We start from the raw sequence: 14,899 nt of genomic DNA on the forward strand, positions 1-14,899 counted from the left end.
GTGGGGAGACTGAGCAGCCCTTTATCCCCGAATGTCGTTTAGCACCAGCATGAAGACTGAACGCTTGCTAGCTGAGCTTTTGTTCTTTTATTTCAATAACTGAACCGAAATTAGGAAACAGCTGGGAGCCAGGCTGGCAAACTGGATGCCCGTGGTCCCAGGCGGGGCCTGCCCACGGGCCTCTGACAGTGGTCTGTGGTCACACGCACATGTAAGTCACGCTGGTGCCTCAGGAGGCCATGGGGTCTGCATAGCTGTCCATGACACTGCTCTTCAGTGCATCCCAGAAGGGCTCCTTGTTCTGACGGACCCACCATGCTGCTTGGTCACCTGGCCTGTGATGGGACGGGTTTTCTGGGAGGGTGAAGAAGGTGGGCTGAAGTGCCTGTATGGCAGCTTCAAATGTTACTACTATTAGAAATCCCTTTTCCCAGACCCCTTCCTATATTGCCGAGGAATGGGAAAGATATGCTAGTATTTCATATTAGAGCATGTCATACTGGAAAAAGGGCAGTGTTGGGCAGTTCCTGCCCCTCAGTGGATCTAGAGCCTCTTAGATGGATGGTGGGGTTGGCTGTTCAGTGACAGCACGGAATGGGCATTACAGGCCTGCCTTCCAGTATCTAGAGTCTTTGTGGAACCTCTTTTACTACATCTGGTCTGCATCTCTGTGTTTTGCCGACAATATTCTTGGTTGCCCCTAACCATAGAACTTTGGCAACAATATTTTCACAGAAAGTATTATTTCACATGACTTTTAGATTGAGTTGTCTTCATTTCCCCTCTTGTTTTCTTCAGTGAGCAGTTGTGTAGAATCATAGAGGCTGGGGAACATAAGGGACCTCAAAAGTGATCTAAGCAAATTCTTCTCTCAAAGCAGGAATTCCTTTGACAATGGTCCTCAGATAGTCACTTAACCTGTTTCACATATAATCTCTGCTTATATGCTTAGAGGCTTGAGGAAGCATATTCTGTATTTGAGCAGCTCCTAATGTTAGAAAATGTCTCCTATTAACGATTCAAGTCCTTGCGATATTCCTGCATTAACACAAGTTATGGCAAAGGAAACTTAAATCACCTTCCACATCAGGTCCAGAAATGTTTGTGGCAATGAGAATGTTCTTCCTCAGCTATGTTCTTCTGTCAGCCTTTCTATGTATAATACAATTTAGTATCTTCAGTACCATCTCAGATGCGGGACATTGTGTTAATAAATGGGCCCATAACGGGCTTGTTTTCATAGGACCCCATCTGAGAGTCTCCTATTAAGTCTCCTATTGAGGACCCCATCTGAGAGTCTTCCAAATGATCGGAGAAGGAATTTGGAGTTACAACTGCCCTTGACTTTTTCACTAACCTACAAAGTCATAGGTGCTCAGGATGTCATTCTGGCTTCCCTATATACCCTGGAAAACCCCAGAAGCCTCTCTCCCGGGGTAAAACTGCAGCCCAGAGATAATCAGGAGCTTGATCACCCCTGTAGAAGCAGGACCAGGATTCTTTTTTTTTTTAAAGATTTATTTATTTATTTGAGAGAGAGAATGAGATAGAGAGAGCATGAGAGGGGGGAGGGTCAGAGGGAGAAGCAGACTCCCTGCTGAGCAGGAAGCCCGATGTGGGACTCGATCCCGGGACTCCAGAATCATGACCTGAGCCGAAGGCAGTTGCCTAACCAACTGAGCCACCCAGGCGCCCCAGAATTCTTCATTAAGCCTTCTCTTAGCTCAGTCTGGTTAGAACTTTCTTTCCTTGTGCTACTTGCATGAAAAGCGGCTTCGCACACGGTACTCAGACAATGTTTAGCCATAGGGCTGCCTACTGATCAAAAGTTGGCCTGGGAGCCCCAGGGAAGAGCTTCACTTAGGCAGTTAATTTTCTAGGAAATCTCTGAATGGGTAGGTTGGATGGTTAAACTTCAGCAGTATAAAGTAAGTGTGAAGAATGAGGCCTATCTGGTCTGTTGAGCTTTCTCACTAGTTCTCTGAAAAGTGAGATGAAAAGAAGGGGAAATGACCACTTGAAAAAGCCTAAGACAACATCTTTCACTTTTTAAATGTAGATGTCTCAACCAGCTGCTTTCGAATCCATAGAGGCGGCTTTCGAGAGCCAGACAGAGAGTATCGTCCTGGCTTTGCACTTAGTGAGTGAACTTGGGCAAGATACCGATGTGTGTGTGCCACGGTTTCCTCATCTGTCAAATGGGGGTGGTGACAGCCGTGCATGCCCCACAGGGCTGTGGGGAGAATTTGTGAGCTAATAGGAGGGAAGGGCTCGGGGAGGTGCCTGGCATCAGAGGAGGGACCCCCTGGTGTTTGTTTGGAATCCTGGTGTGAGTTGCAGGGAATCGCGCCCTTGCCCTGCAAGTGGTTGGTTTGCCACGGTCTTTCCGAAACTGAAACATGAGCAAATGTTAAAATAGGCGAACGGAAGGCCCGAAGGCTTGCACGCCTCTCCTCACAGCTGCTGTAAAGCTTGTACGGAACAGTCCTATTTAAGTGAGAGGCATGTGTGCTGTGCGGTCGATTCAAAAGACCACACTGAGTCCTTTCATTCCGAGTGTCTTTGAACAGAGAGCTTCTTCGTGGAGGGGATGGTTTGAGGTACTTGCCAAGGAGCCCAACTGGATCCCGTGCAGCTGCTGGCCTGTTTCCTGGAGGCCGACTTCGGTCTTCCGCAGTCACGGCGCTCCCCTCACCATTTCCGGGAGGTCACTCAGATTGAAAAGCAAGTGGAGCTGTCCAAGAGCAAAGCAGATTTCTGCTCTGTTTCACTTCTCATTCTGAATTGTTGGTTAGGTTTTTGCCAGCACACCCTTGCTTAGACTCAGATGAACAGGCTTGTGAGATCACCTAATCTGCTCCCGGGCTGAAGGTTGGGTTAAGGTGACTTATTCGAGGTCATGTAACATTCTCTCATCTGTTAAACAAATAGTTATTGAGACTGTGGTCTAAATGTTGGTTTTGGTGGCAGAGTAGGACCAGCACCTGGTCCTACGATTTCCAGTCCAGTGTTCTTTCTCCAAGCCCTGGAGCCTCTCTTCCTTCCCCCTCCTCTCCCAGTGACATGTTGCTGCAGCTACAGGATATTAATTCTCAAACGTAAGTGTTATCTCTGAGTCTGTATGTTGGGAAATGTAATGTATATAACAGATAGACCCAGAGCCCCAAATCTACCAGGATGTCATGGGAATAAGATTCACATTCAATTTGAACATTCGGTGAGTAGAAAAAGCAGCCAAGTATCCTCTCCGGAATTTCTTAAGGATATTGAAGGAAATGCTAAAGGTGGTAGAATAGACGAGGTATCTTTTGCTCGTCTGTTACTCCCTGCACGCTCTGAACTCTTACATCTCAAATTGCTGGAACACTCTTGCAGTTTCCAGGAGCTGGGAAGTGGTAGGACATGGAGTGGAAAGAGCATGGAGTCACACCGACCTGGGCTTGATTCCAAGCTCCACCGTTTTCCAGCTGAGTGACATGGAACAGTTTACTTCTCAAGCCGCAATTTGCTTATCTGTAAGATGGGAATAATAATATAAAGTATGGAGTCATATTGTGAGATTAAATGAGTTGAAGCATGTAAATAGCCAAGCAAATACCTGACCCCCACAGTCAGTGCCCGATATGATGACTTGTATTCATTTCATGATTTTCCCTTAACCTAGCATGCGGCCATTGACAAGGCAATGAATCTTCTCGAGAGTCTGGAAAGGAAAATAAAGAAAATGACATTTGCGTCGCTTACCTGACAGAGCTGATGTGAGGCTCTAATTAGAATAATCTATGATGCAGTACTTTTTTAGGTAGAAATAATTGCTGTACATACAGATTATATTCCTGTGCTTTTTTTCCCCAAAATATTCTATATCCTTGAATGATGGGTAAGCTGCATTTAGCCACATTGGCTCGGGTGCATGGTATGATCGTTTAGATCAGAAAGGAGACTGTTGTTTCCCTTTCGGTCCCAGCCAGCTCTACATGGGTCATCATTGCTCCCTTAGCCCTTCAGTGAGAGGGCATGGCGGGGTCAGAGCAAATGGACCCCCACAGCTGTAAAAACAACTTGAACCACTTGCTCAGGTGACACCAACAGAGGTGCCACCTTCTTAAACAAAGAATCAAATTATAAGCCAACAATTTCTTGTTTATCTCATTTTGATCTTTCCAAGGGTGGTTTTGGGGTTTCAAAATCTGTGGAGAGCCAAGATTTCTTTGTTCATTTGTTTGTGTATACACTTCTTTGTGATTTTACTTTGTTCCAAAAAGAGGACATAAAGTGGCTTACAAAGATTAATATAGCAACTAAAAATTGAAAAAGAGAGAAAATTAAGAAGAAGGGACTATAAAGCAGAAGAGGAAAACAAGACAAAGCCAGGGTAGGGTCAGTTCACAGAATGCCTGCATAACACGGTGCCTGGCGCAGGTGCCTGAACGGGGCCACCAGTCTGACTCTGAGGGCCCCAGCAACTTAGAAAAGAGGCAAACTCGAATGGTTTGAGATTCATGTTGTCCATTGGATACAAGTAACTTTGTTACTCAGGCAAGCATTCTGAGATAACTGGGAGCCTGTGCACTTGCCTAGTAGTGGTTGAGTAATGCGGTGAATAATGTGTGCGGTGATGTTCCTCCCACAAACACAGTGCTTGGCTCTATTCAGCTGTCCGGATAACATTGTAAAGGGCAACGTATGGCCTGACAGTTCATCAGTCACTTCTGCAAGAGCCAGAGCACCCTAGTGGAGCTAACACTTTTCTGCTGGTTAAACTTCATCTAAAAGGAACATGGAAAGAAAGAGCAACACCATGGCTTTTGTGACAATCAGCCATGAGGATTATTTGGTACAACTTTAAGAAGAATTGAATACTTAAGAGTTAAGGTGATATTCTGCAAGAATTTGAAGAGCCAAAATTCTGCATCATCAATTTGGGAGAAACATATAACGTTTGAGGGTCCCCTGCGCAAGAGAACGGGTTTTTTTCATTTGGATAAACTAACCAATTCACATACTTGAAGTACAGCCACACGGCCTCCACTTAGAGGTAGCCTCAGGGGAACACCCAAGGGGAGAACCAAAACTGCCCTAAACAAAATTATTCTTTGGGAACATCCACAGAAGACAGAGGGGCAAGAAGATCCCAGTGACCTGCTTCAATAGAGCAAGGCCTGGAAAATTTTGAGAGTGGGTATTACCTATCATCCCCCAACCAGGAAAAAAATTTAAGAAACTTATAAGAACCCATTGAATATCTAATTTTAAGTGATACAACTTGTGAAGAAGATGTAGATGAAAACATACTTCTAGGCAGTTCGGTAAAGGTGGGGCATCGGCCAGAAGTTTTAGAAATAGTTGGTTTAAGCCATTCCTTTTTGACAACAGGACCACTGTCATCTGCATGCATAATTTAAATGAAATTTAGAAATGCTTACATTCTTATTCTCTTATTTTATTTTCCCTCTTTCTTTAAGATGGCAAATAGGTGCCATGCCAATGCCAGTCATTGGTGGCTCTCTGGTTAGAAAAATACTCTCAAGCCTTGTCTATGTTCAGCATAAAAGAACACTCAGGCCCAGAAGGGCTGTCTGAAAAAGTCATAGAAGGGTGGAGGGGTGGTCTGAGGCCCTGCCAACTTTTCTCCTCTTTTCTTGCTACCCAGTTGACCGTATTGAGTGCAACAAATATCAATGGTATCAGGGATTTACTGGGATTGAGTGGGAGAGAACAAGTGGAGTGGAACAGAGACCCTGCCCACAAATAGCTTTCAACCTAGATTGTAGAGTAGGGAAGACATACTCAGATAACCATAATTTAAGGCACAGTGTGATATAAACTCTAAGGATTGAGAAGACAGAAAATGTTTCCAAAGAAATGTAAGATATCGTGTTGTCTTCTTTTGCCCCGAGTTTCTTACTTGGTTCAGTTCAAAAAAATCTTCTGTGTCCCTGCCAGGTTCCCAGCCCCACATGGGGGGCTGCGGGTCCAGTGGGAATCAAGCACAGGCCTTACCTCAACGAGCTACTTCTAGCAAGAGTTGTCAGAGCTTTGTAGAGGTGTCTGCTTGAGGTCGGGGACTTGGTCTTTCTCGGACAGGTTTTGGTATGTCCCCTCAAACAGTTCCACGACCAGGAGGAAAGAGAGCAAAGATTTTTCCAGGAAAGACATTGACATTGAAACCCAGCAGCTGGAAATTGGCAAGGTGCCCTCAGAATGTTGGGGAAGTGATTTATTTTTCCAACCTCACCACAGGAGCCAAAGCCCTGGCAGATGCCTCCATGCGTTAGCGGCAGCTGATCTGAGTGAGATCATTATTAATTATTAGTCACTTCTGAGTGTCTTTCTCAGAAACTACAGACCCTCCTGAGTTGCAATCAATACTGTGTACACCTTGCCCAAGGACCTAAGTGGCATGTAATTAGAAAACAGTATTGATTCCCGGCAAAGGGGTTGAAGATGTACAAATCCTTCACATAAAAATCAGCTAAAACTTCAAAAGCCTTGATTATTATTCTTATTATTTTTTTGGTGAGGAAAGAGACCAATGGTGAGAGTAAAAAAACTTGAAATGTTAGTTAAAGTAGGGCTAGTTGCTGCCAGGAGCCAGATCTATAACATAATTATTTTATCCTCTGTGCTAGCATTGATTCACTTGGGTTGAGTGTTGGAAAGATCTCTGTTTTGGGTCTGTAATCCAAATTATTCAGTCAGTTCCTCTGAAAATGTTTTCTACTCGCATCTTCCTGTACTATTTTTCTATAAAATAAATAATTACACATCTGGAGCTTGACCATCCCTATCCTCCAATATACCCCCCATTCCTTTCCCTAAACCTGCTTTTCCTCCTCTGTTGCAAACCATCTGCTCTGCCCCTTGGCCAGGAACTTCACTCACCCTCACAAGCCCCATAGTTCCCAAATCCTGCCTGTTTGATTTTGGCTTAATTCTAACTTCTACTTCTAAGTTGGCGTCCACTCCAGTCCCATTAGAAGAGCTGGAAATCTGGATAGCTTTTAGTCTGTCTTCCTTTTGGCTGCGCCTCCATTCTCAGCAGCGGTGATGAACATGGACTCTCCCACTGCCTCTGCTTCACTCATCGGTGCCCTGTCATTTTCTGCCTGCACCCCTAGAATGGCCTAGCCCTGCACTTCGGCTTCCAGTCTTGCCCCCTCCCGTGGCTGTCAGGAGGCCCCTTGAAAATGCAAGTCTGGTCATGGCACTTGACTGCAGAAAGTCCTCCAGTGGCTTTCTGTTGCCTGCAATCTAAGGAGGACAAATAATTGTTGATCTAGAAGGGATAGATATTGAGACTCAAAAAACTGTAGCTTATCTCCAAGCCTCAGTGGTCATTGGAAGACAGCAGGACCAGTGGATTGCAAGCGGGAGCCACATTGGGAAGGCCTCCTTGTTTGTGGGTTCTTTGGAGGTTTGAATGTCTGCTTGGTTTAGCTGGGGCTGTGACAGAGAGCTTTTGTCCTAGAAAGCTCTTTCAGTGTGATCTGGTCACAATCCATGCTGTTTTGGATAACTCATAGTATCTCAGCCAGGCAGTGAACTGCTGTTGAGAATGTTAAAGGGGAATGGACCCCCCCGATGGGTTCCCCCAAACCTCATATTTGAGGAAGAAGAAATCCTAATGCCAGCACAGGGCGCCGACACCAAAGGCTGCGGCACTTCTCGAAAGAAGCGCTAACAGCCTGTGGTATAGGAAAACACTTTGTGATGTGTGACGGTCCTGAGCATAATGCTAATGTTCAGCATCCCTGGCTCCTCATACTAAGTGCCAGTCAAGGCCTCTAGTCTCAGAGACCACCAGAAAAACTCCACCATGCCCCTGCACATTCCAAATGCTCCAGGGATTGGGGAACGATACTGTCCCATTGAGAAACATTGGCTCCTGTCATTATTCCTAAGATGATCTCCTTTTCTGAGAGCATAATAAAGAGCTGGATTAATTTGTGATCTTCCTATCACTCCTGGTGCTTCTTCATCTTCTGTAATGACTGAATTCAGACTGTGGAGTTGCATTGCCTAGCTTTGAAATCGAGTTCCACCACTTACTGGGGCATGACCTTGAACATGAAGATGACCTTTGACAATTGCTTAATCTCCCTGTGCTTTAGTTTTCTCATATAAGATGGGGATAATAAGAATAACTGCATCAGCAGATTTTTGTGAAGATTAAATAAGATAAAGTATGAAAGGTGCTGACCACACTCTCCACTGTTGGGGGCATGGTGATTGTATGAGCTAAGGATGATGAGTTTAAGGGTCTTACTTGAATGAGAAGTTGAAATTGACACTCACAAGTGACTACTCCAGAAAATAAAGAAAGGCGGCGTGATGTATCAGGTAGGGTAATGGACAGCGTCAGAGTCAATGAATTCTGTTGTACTCTCGGCCACTAATTACTGTATGGCCTTAAATATGTCACTTCATTTCAATGGATTTTGCTTTCTCTTCTCTATGAAATGTTTGCCCTAGGTGGTGTCGAAAAGACTGAATGACACGAGCATTGGAAATGTTTTAAAACCCATAGACTCTCATATAAACAGTTTGATGATATGCCATTAGTACCACCGTCCGCCAATAGGGAGAATGCACTTAACAGGAAATGGGAGGAGTAAACCTGGGGAGTCTACTTGCATGGGAAATGACAGGGTATTTGCATGACAGTGAATTGCTCTCTGTCCCCCCATCCTCACGAGCAAGTCCCCCCAAGAGCACAGGACAGAAAGAGCCTTTGGGTACGTAGGCAGCTATGGAGAAGGGCACACGTCTGCGAATCGGCAGCTCTCGCTGCTGCTTTCCCCACAGCTCCGCCCCAGGCCCGTGTCCCTCATGGTTGTCTGCTTGTGGCCCCACAGCAACAAAGGCGAGAGAAGGAGCTGCGGAAGCAGCAGGAGAGAGAGCAGCGCCGGCACTATGAAGAGCAGATGCGCCGGGAGGAGGAGAGGCGGCGCGCGGAGCATGAGCAGGTACGGCAGGGCCCGGAGCCCACAGATGGCCCCAGTGGGAGCTCCAGCGCCAGCCGTCCATCCGTCCGTCCGTCCCTGGGGTGTGGGTCACCTTCTCTTAGGACTGCTCAGTTGAAGCAGGTTTTTACTCTTTCTCAAGCTGCTATTCTCACCTATTCAAGAAGTCAAATGCACAGCCTTGGCAATGCCCCCTCGTTACGTTGAGCCTCGCTTCCTACCCCGGGCCCAAGTCCCCCGACATAACCTTGATCTTTGGGTTCTCCCCACCCTGGGTATCTACTTTGAAGGTAGTGCCAAAGCATGATAAATGAGCCACATGGTCCTCTTTCATGGCTTCAGAAGGGCTTTTCTGCTCATGCCATCTCTGGTCTCCATGCCTGAGCCACAGATGCAGGGTCCTCTGTCTTTGTTAGAACCACCATCTGACAGCACAGTGGCGCTCTGCAGGGTGGGTCCCTTACAAAGACCGCGACTGCGGGCATTCCACAATTATTTTATTCCTGCCGCCTGCACAGGAGCCTCGGAACTTGATAGCATTGTTAATTCCGGGGGGGGGGGGGAGGTGGCGCCCATAAAGAGGGAACCTGCAATGAAAAGCTTGAAAATGTAGCTGGGTTTATTAAAACTGAACAGTCACAGCAAAGCACTGAGCCCCCTCAGTCGGCTGTTGCAGGCTCAGGACTTGTGCTTTTGACTGCATTGAAATGCTTTTGCTTCGGTTCTTTTCCTGTTTGGTGAGGAGGTGTGTGGGGTTTTTTTTTTTTTTTTTCCCTCCTTCCTTCCACACTTTACTTGGCAGCTCTTGTCACCTAAAAGAAATTACCGGTTCTTTTTCTCTCTCTTTCTCTCTTTGTGTTCCTCTGAATGCTCTGCTGCTTACCTCTCCAGGAGTACATCAGGCGACAGTTAGAGGAGGAGCAGAGACAGTTAGAGATCTTGCAGCAGCAGCTACTGCATGAACAAGCTCTACTTCTGGTAATGGGAAAGCCGAGGGCCAGCCACCTGCTCTGTGTCCATCACGCGCGCGCGCGCGTGTCCGTGCGTGTGCGTGCGTGTGTGTGTGTGTGTGCGCGCGCGCACGCGTGCGTCACAGTGTGTGTCCGCCTAACATGCCAGTCCACAAGGGGGTGCCCTCCAAACCTCGTGGACCTCAAAAGTCTCCTGGAAACCCAATACACTTCCTGGCCTAGTTGGCCATCTTAATACATTGGAGACCCTTATCATGCATTCTTTAGTAACTCCGTCTCTTTGTGAAACTTTAGCCTGAATCCAGGCTTGTTACAAGTTCAGGCTGTTTTCGAGACCCACTGTGTTTATTGCAGAGTAATTTTTAAGGTCATTTGCAACATGCTGGAATACAATCACAGCAAAATGCACCTCTTCTGTAAGAACCCACTCAGCTCTGCAGTCATATTTCATTCGTAGACTATTAGCTTTACCCTTACGATGGGAACATTTTGTGTTCCCTGCTTGCTCACACGGCTTCTTATTGAAGTACTTTTTTATTATTATCGCCCTGCTCTCCAAATGAGCTGTTTTGATACATTTTTTTTAACTGAACTTCTGTGATATTTTTTAGCCTGTGCATACGCTTGCTAATGGCCTTTGTTGGTCCAAGTTTTGTGAAACAAAAGATGATTTGAGCAATATCTGTAGCTACCTATTTAGTTTTGTACTTAAGTGGACATGTCTGAGTGGTTTAATTACCAAACTGGGAAGTGGATGGCTCCTTACAGGGGTTATGCGCTGACCATCCAGATGTCCTCATTTTTGCTACTTCCTTGGTCCCCAGTCAGGGACAAGTCATCTCTTTCGGCTGAATTGCATGCTTCTCCAGTGCTGGCCAGTGGTTTCCATATGGTGATTTGGCCTTTTCTTTGCTTCTCTTTTCTGGTCCGGATAGGAATATAAGCGCAAACAATTGGAAGAACAGAGACAAGCAGAAAGACTACAGAGACAGCTAAAGCAAGAGAGAGACTACTTGGTGTCTCTCCAGCATCAACGACAGGAGCAGAGGCCTGTGGAGAAGAAGCCACTGTACCATTACAAAGAAGGGATGAGTCCTAGCGAGAAACCAGCATGGGCCAAGGAGGTAAGTGCACTAACGAGTGTAACCATGTCCTGTTGGCCAGGCTGGTTACTCTGGTGAGTTCACCCAAGAGAAGCAGAGAATTCAACTAGTGCTACACAATTGGAAAATAATTCATCATAAGAAGTGCATGCTTTGCTTTTGGAAGAGCCATAATTGTTATTTGCATAGAGAATTGACAACGCATCTTAATCCATTAGTGATTTTTGTTTTTCAGGGATTTTTTTTTTATCTTCATGGATATAGGGGATTTTTGTAAGTAATAGCAGGAAGTAGAAAAATCATTTTTCCCTTAGGTGTCCGAGTGGGTTTGTGGCATGAGGATTTTTAGTGACTTTCCCCTGAAAGAATGTGATTTAATAAAGACTCAGGGAATTTTAGGTTGAATCCTTTCCTGTCTGTACCTGGACCCTGAAAGTGATCATTAGCACTGTCACTGACACCCTGTTGTCATGGTACACATGGACACACGGTTGGTCCCAGACCTGTGGTTGTGGTGACCACTTCTGGGATCAGAGGTCATTTGTAGTTCTTTTGCAATTCAACTACTAGAGTGAGGACGGCTTTTCAAGAACTGGGCTTTGTGGTGAGCTGTTTTAAAAGTCTAATTAAAAACTATTTGGATGGTAGGAAAAAAAAGTGATAACCAAACGGGCAAAGCAAGGAAACAAGATCAGCCAAGATTAACCATCCTCCCAAGAGTCACTGTGTCAGCTCATGTGCGTAGCAGCCTGGTTTTCTGTTCTGTCATTGTTTGCGGCACCCAGGGATTTCCTTTATTTTCTTGTGAGCAGAGCTACTCATTTAAGAGGATGTTGGTGTTATTTTGTATTTTGTTCTTCTATCTTCAGGTATTTATAGCTAGAGCTCATTTCAAGTTATCTAGACTACAGTCTTACCAGAACTAGATTTCTTACATAAGGTCCTATTTTTACAAAAATGTTTCTGTCTTTTTATATTTTTTATTCTCTTTTATGTATGTATAGAAAATGCTTGAAATGATGTTGCCCTAATGTTAATGATGATTGCTTAAGGGCAGTAGAAACTGCGGTGTATTTTCTTTAAACTTTTTTTTGTATTCTTATATATTGTTTAAATCTTTTCTAATGATCATGTGCTGTTTTTACAAAAATCAAACTTTTTTTCTCTTAAAACTTAAAAAACTGAATCTGTAGATAAAATTGTTCGATTTCACGTAAAGAATGTTTTTGATCACTTTCCTTTAGAGTCTATAAAGATGACTTGTATTTACCTATGTCTGTAACAGCCGCCTCTTTCTCTTAGATCAATAACTCAGTTCTGTGATCCTACTCCCAGGTCCAGCACCGACCCTTTAATAACCCACCTGTTCTTCCAACTAAGCAGAATCACTCTGCTGTTAGACAGCAGCTGACATGCGTCCTGGCTGGCAGAGACGTGCCACCTTCCTCCACTGCTAAACCATTTTCTAGCTCTGCCAAGTTGAAACCCTCAGCTAAGCCACACTCACAGCTCCTGATCGTGGCAGGTGTTCAGAAGGCTGAAAAACTAGGCTCCGCTAAGCTAATGCCAGGAGCACCTGCAGAAATTAATGATTCCAGATCAAGACTTCTGCTGGAGCATCACTCATGGAAGAAAGGTGGACCCGCTTGTCCTATTAAAGTTGGTCTTGAAGAACAACTGAAGGCTCGGGAAGCCTCAAGGACCACAGTGAGATCCCCAAGGCGATCTCGCTCCCAAGGATGTAGTCCAACTCAAAAGTTAGGATCTAAGGTCATTTGTGTGTCCTCTCCCAACATCTTCAAAGTGACAAGCCCCAAGTTGTCCATCACTGCAAGTAAGGCGGGCCTTAGAGACTCCTGTGGACCTGGGGGCAGGAGGGGCATGAATGTATGCATCCTTCCAAGTACCTCAACGCCTCTAAGAAGTGCTGCATCGCTAAATGACCTCTTCTTGATGCATGACTACATGGCCCTCCATGTTCCCAGCCCCGAGCATGAGTTTAGGAGAGGGACACCTACAGAGCTCATTGGAGAAGACCGTGATTCTTTGCAGAACATCCCAGAATTCCTTCTTTCCCCTGTGCAGCTCCCTCATGCACAAATGTACCAGAAAAGGGGGAAAAGCCTGGAGCACTCCCCACGTCCTTCCTTCCACCTCTACCCAGCACATTCTGATGTGAACTTAATCACTTTGACTCCGCTGTTACCTAGTTACTCTTTGTCCTCCTCTCTGAGTTTCCTGGCCTATCCTCTCTGTTCAGAACTCGTTCACGGTTCCCGAGCTCTCAGAAGCCATGGCATTCCTGGGGGCCAATCTTTGCAGATGTCAGCGAGGTGGTTTTCTAGACCTTCTAATTCCCCTGTGCTTCCTGGCCAAGCTTTTAGCAGTGAAAGAAACACAGCAGCTGGGCGTGCAAACAACCCAGCCGTGTCAGCAAGCACTCCCGATGTGAGGTTCCCTGGCCATCATAAAGCTGGGCCACCTCCGGTGGGTGACATCTTCCAAGGTCCCTGGCTTCCTCGCAGCTGGTGCTCTTCTTTGGGCTTCATGCAGTTCTAGACATATGTGGGAACATTCTTTTGGGATGCATATTCAGTCCTATCCTCCTGGGCGTGGTTAACGTAATCCGGCTTCCAACTAACCAACCTATTTGTGAAGCAGTTCCCCAGTCTTAGAGTGGGTGTTCATATTTTAGAAGAGAGATGAAACATTTAGATCACAGAATGAGTGACGGTGCTAAATTTGGGATCGGAGTGACTCGTATACAAATAAGAACAAATAATTGTCTGCTTTGATTCATCATTTTCTTAACACCCACTTCTCAAAATGGGAACAAAACCGGGTGTGAGGGTCCTTCTCTTCTTGACATTTTAATGCTTCTCATAGCAATGTATGCACTTCTCGAGCACTATTTAAAGGTTTCTTTTCCTATAGTAGTGAGGTAGATGGAGCTGAAAGTAGCTAGACGGCAAAATACATTTCAAAACTTTAGATACAGACAGAATTTCGAGCCCAGCCATATCTTAATTATCAGCCAAGAAAAAGAACCTGAGTCAAACGCTCTTTAGGAGTTAGAATAAAAGGTACCCTTTCTTTTTCAAATGCATCCTCTACCAGGGTATAAAATGGAAATTATCCTTGCCAGGGAGGATTGGACAGCTGTGCCCATGCCACGGGCTTCTGTGATGCAGGGTCCAGACCTTTTTTGCCCCCTGTGCCCTTGAGACACCCCCCAGCCATCTCCTCCCCCAGCAGCCTCTGTGACCTGTGCCGTATTTGTCTTCTAACTCAGCTCTCTACCTCCTCCCCAGGATGGTTTGTCCCTCTTTGGTTACTTTTTCATCCCCTTATTTCTCTTCCTTTTTTCAAATGGACAGTTTTTCATTAGCTGGTGTAATGTTACAGTGCCTCACCCTCGGTGATTTTGTTGCTTCATTTTGTAAAACATAAGTCATCATTGCATTTCACATTAGCTTTCTCATTAATTCGTTGGATGTAATAAGAAGGAATGAAAATACTCTGTCATTTGCAAATCTTGTCGAGCTCTTCCCTCTCTTTGTTGACAGAGTATTCTATCTGTCCTGTCACATTGACTGGGATTTTCAGATTTCAGTCAGAGAGAAGCATTCCTGTCTCTGTTAAAAGGAGGGGTGGGGGCATTTTCACCCTTTGCAAATTCTTGGCCATTTCTGGATTAGGATGGAAGTCAGATTTGTTTCTGTAAAAACATCAGTATGATATTCTGTTAAACATCAGCAAAACTTGAAGATCTTATTTTTCTCATTACCACTTTTTGCAAGATGGAGATTCCTTTTCTTATAATACCTTTTGCTTCGAATGGGGCAGATTCCTTTTCCTT

General features: G+C 45.2%; 1 protein-coding gene across 6 annotated transcripts in view; it reads left to right on the forward strand.

The window, feature by feature from the left end:
- The window catches only part of TNIK (TRAF2 and NCK interacting kinase), a 380,604-nt gene that overhangs the window by 298,762 nt on the left and 66,943 nt on the right, over nt 1-14,899 (forward strand). For 4 of the 6 annotated variants that reach the window (XM_073897348.1, XM_073897355.1, XM_073897360.1 and 1 more), the window contains exons 13-15: nt 8,859-8,969; nt 9,858-9,944; nt 10,873-11,061. In XM_073897348.1, the coding sequence (XP_073753449.1) occupies nt 8,859-8,969; nt 9,858-9,944; nt 10,873-11,061 (387 nt within the window). The remainder of the gene's footprint in view (nt 1-8,858; nt 8,970-9,857; nt 9,945-10,872; nt 11,062-14,899) is intronic. The other 2 variants (XM_025878953.2, XM_025878962.2) reach the window with 1 other exon arrangement.

The sequence above is a fragment of the Callorhinus ursinus genome, unplaced genomic scaffold (genome assembly GCF_003265705.2).
Source record: "Callorhinus ursinus isolate GAN/ISIS: 27379988/994484 unplaced genomic scaffold, GSC_fseal_2.0 scaffold1, whole genome shotgun sequence".
Taxonomy (NCBI): Eukaryota; Metazoa; Chordata; class Mammalia; order Carnivora; family Otariidae; genus Callorhinus; species Callorhinus ursinus.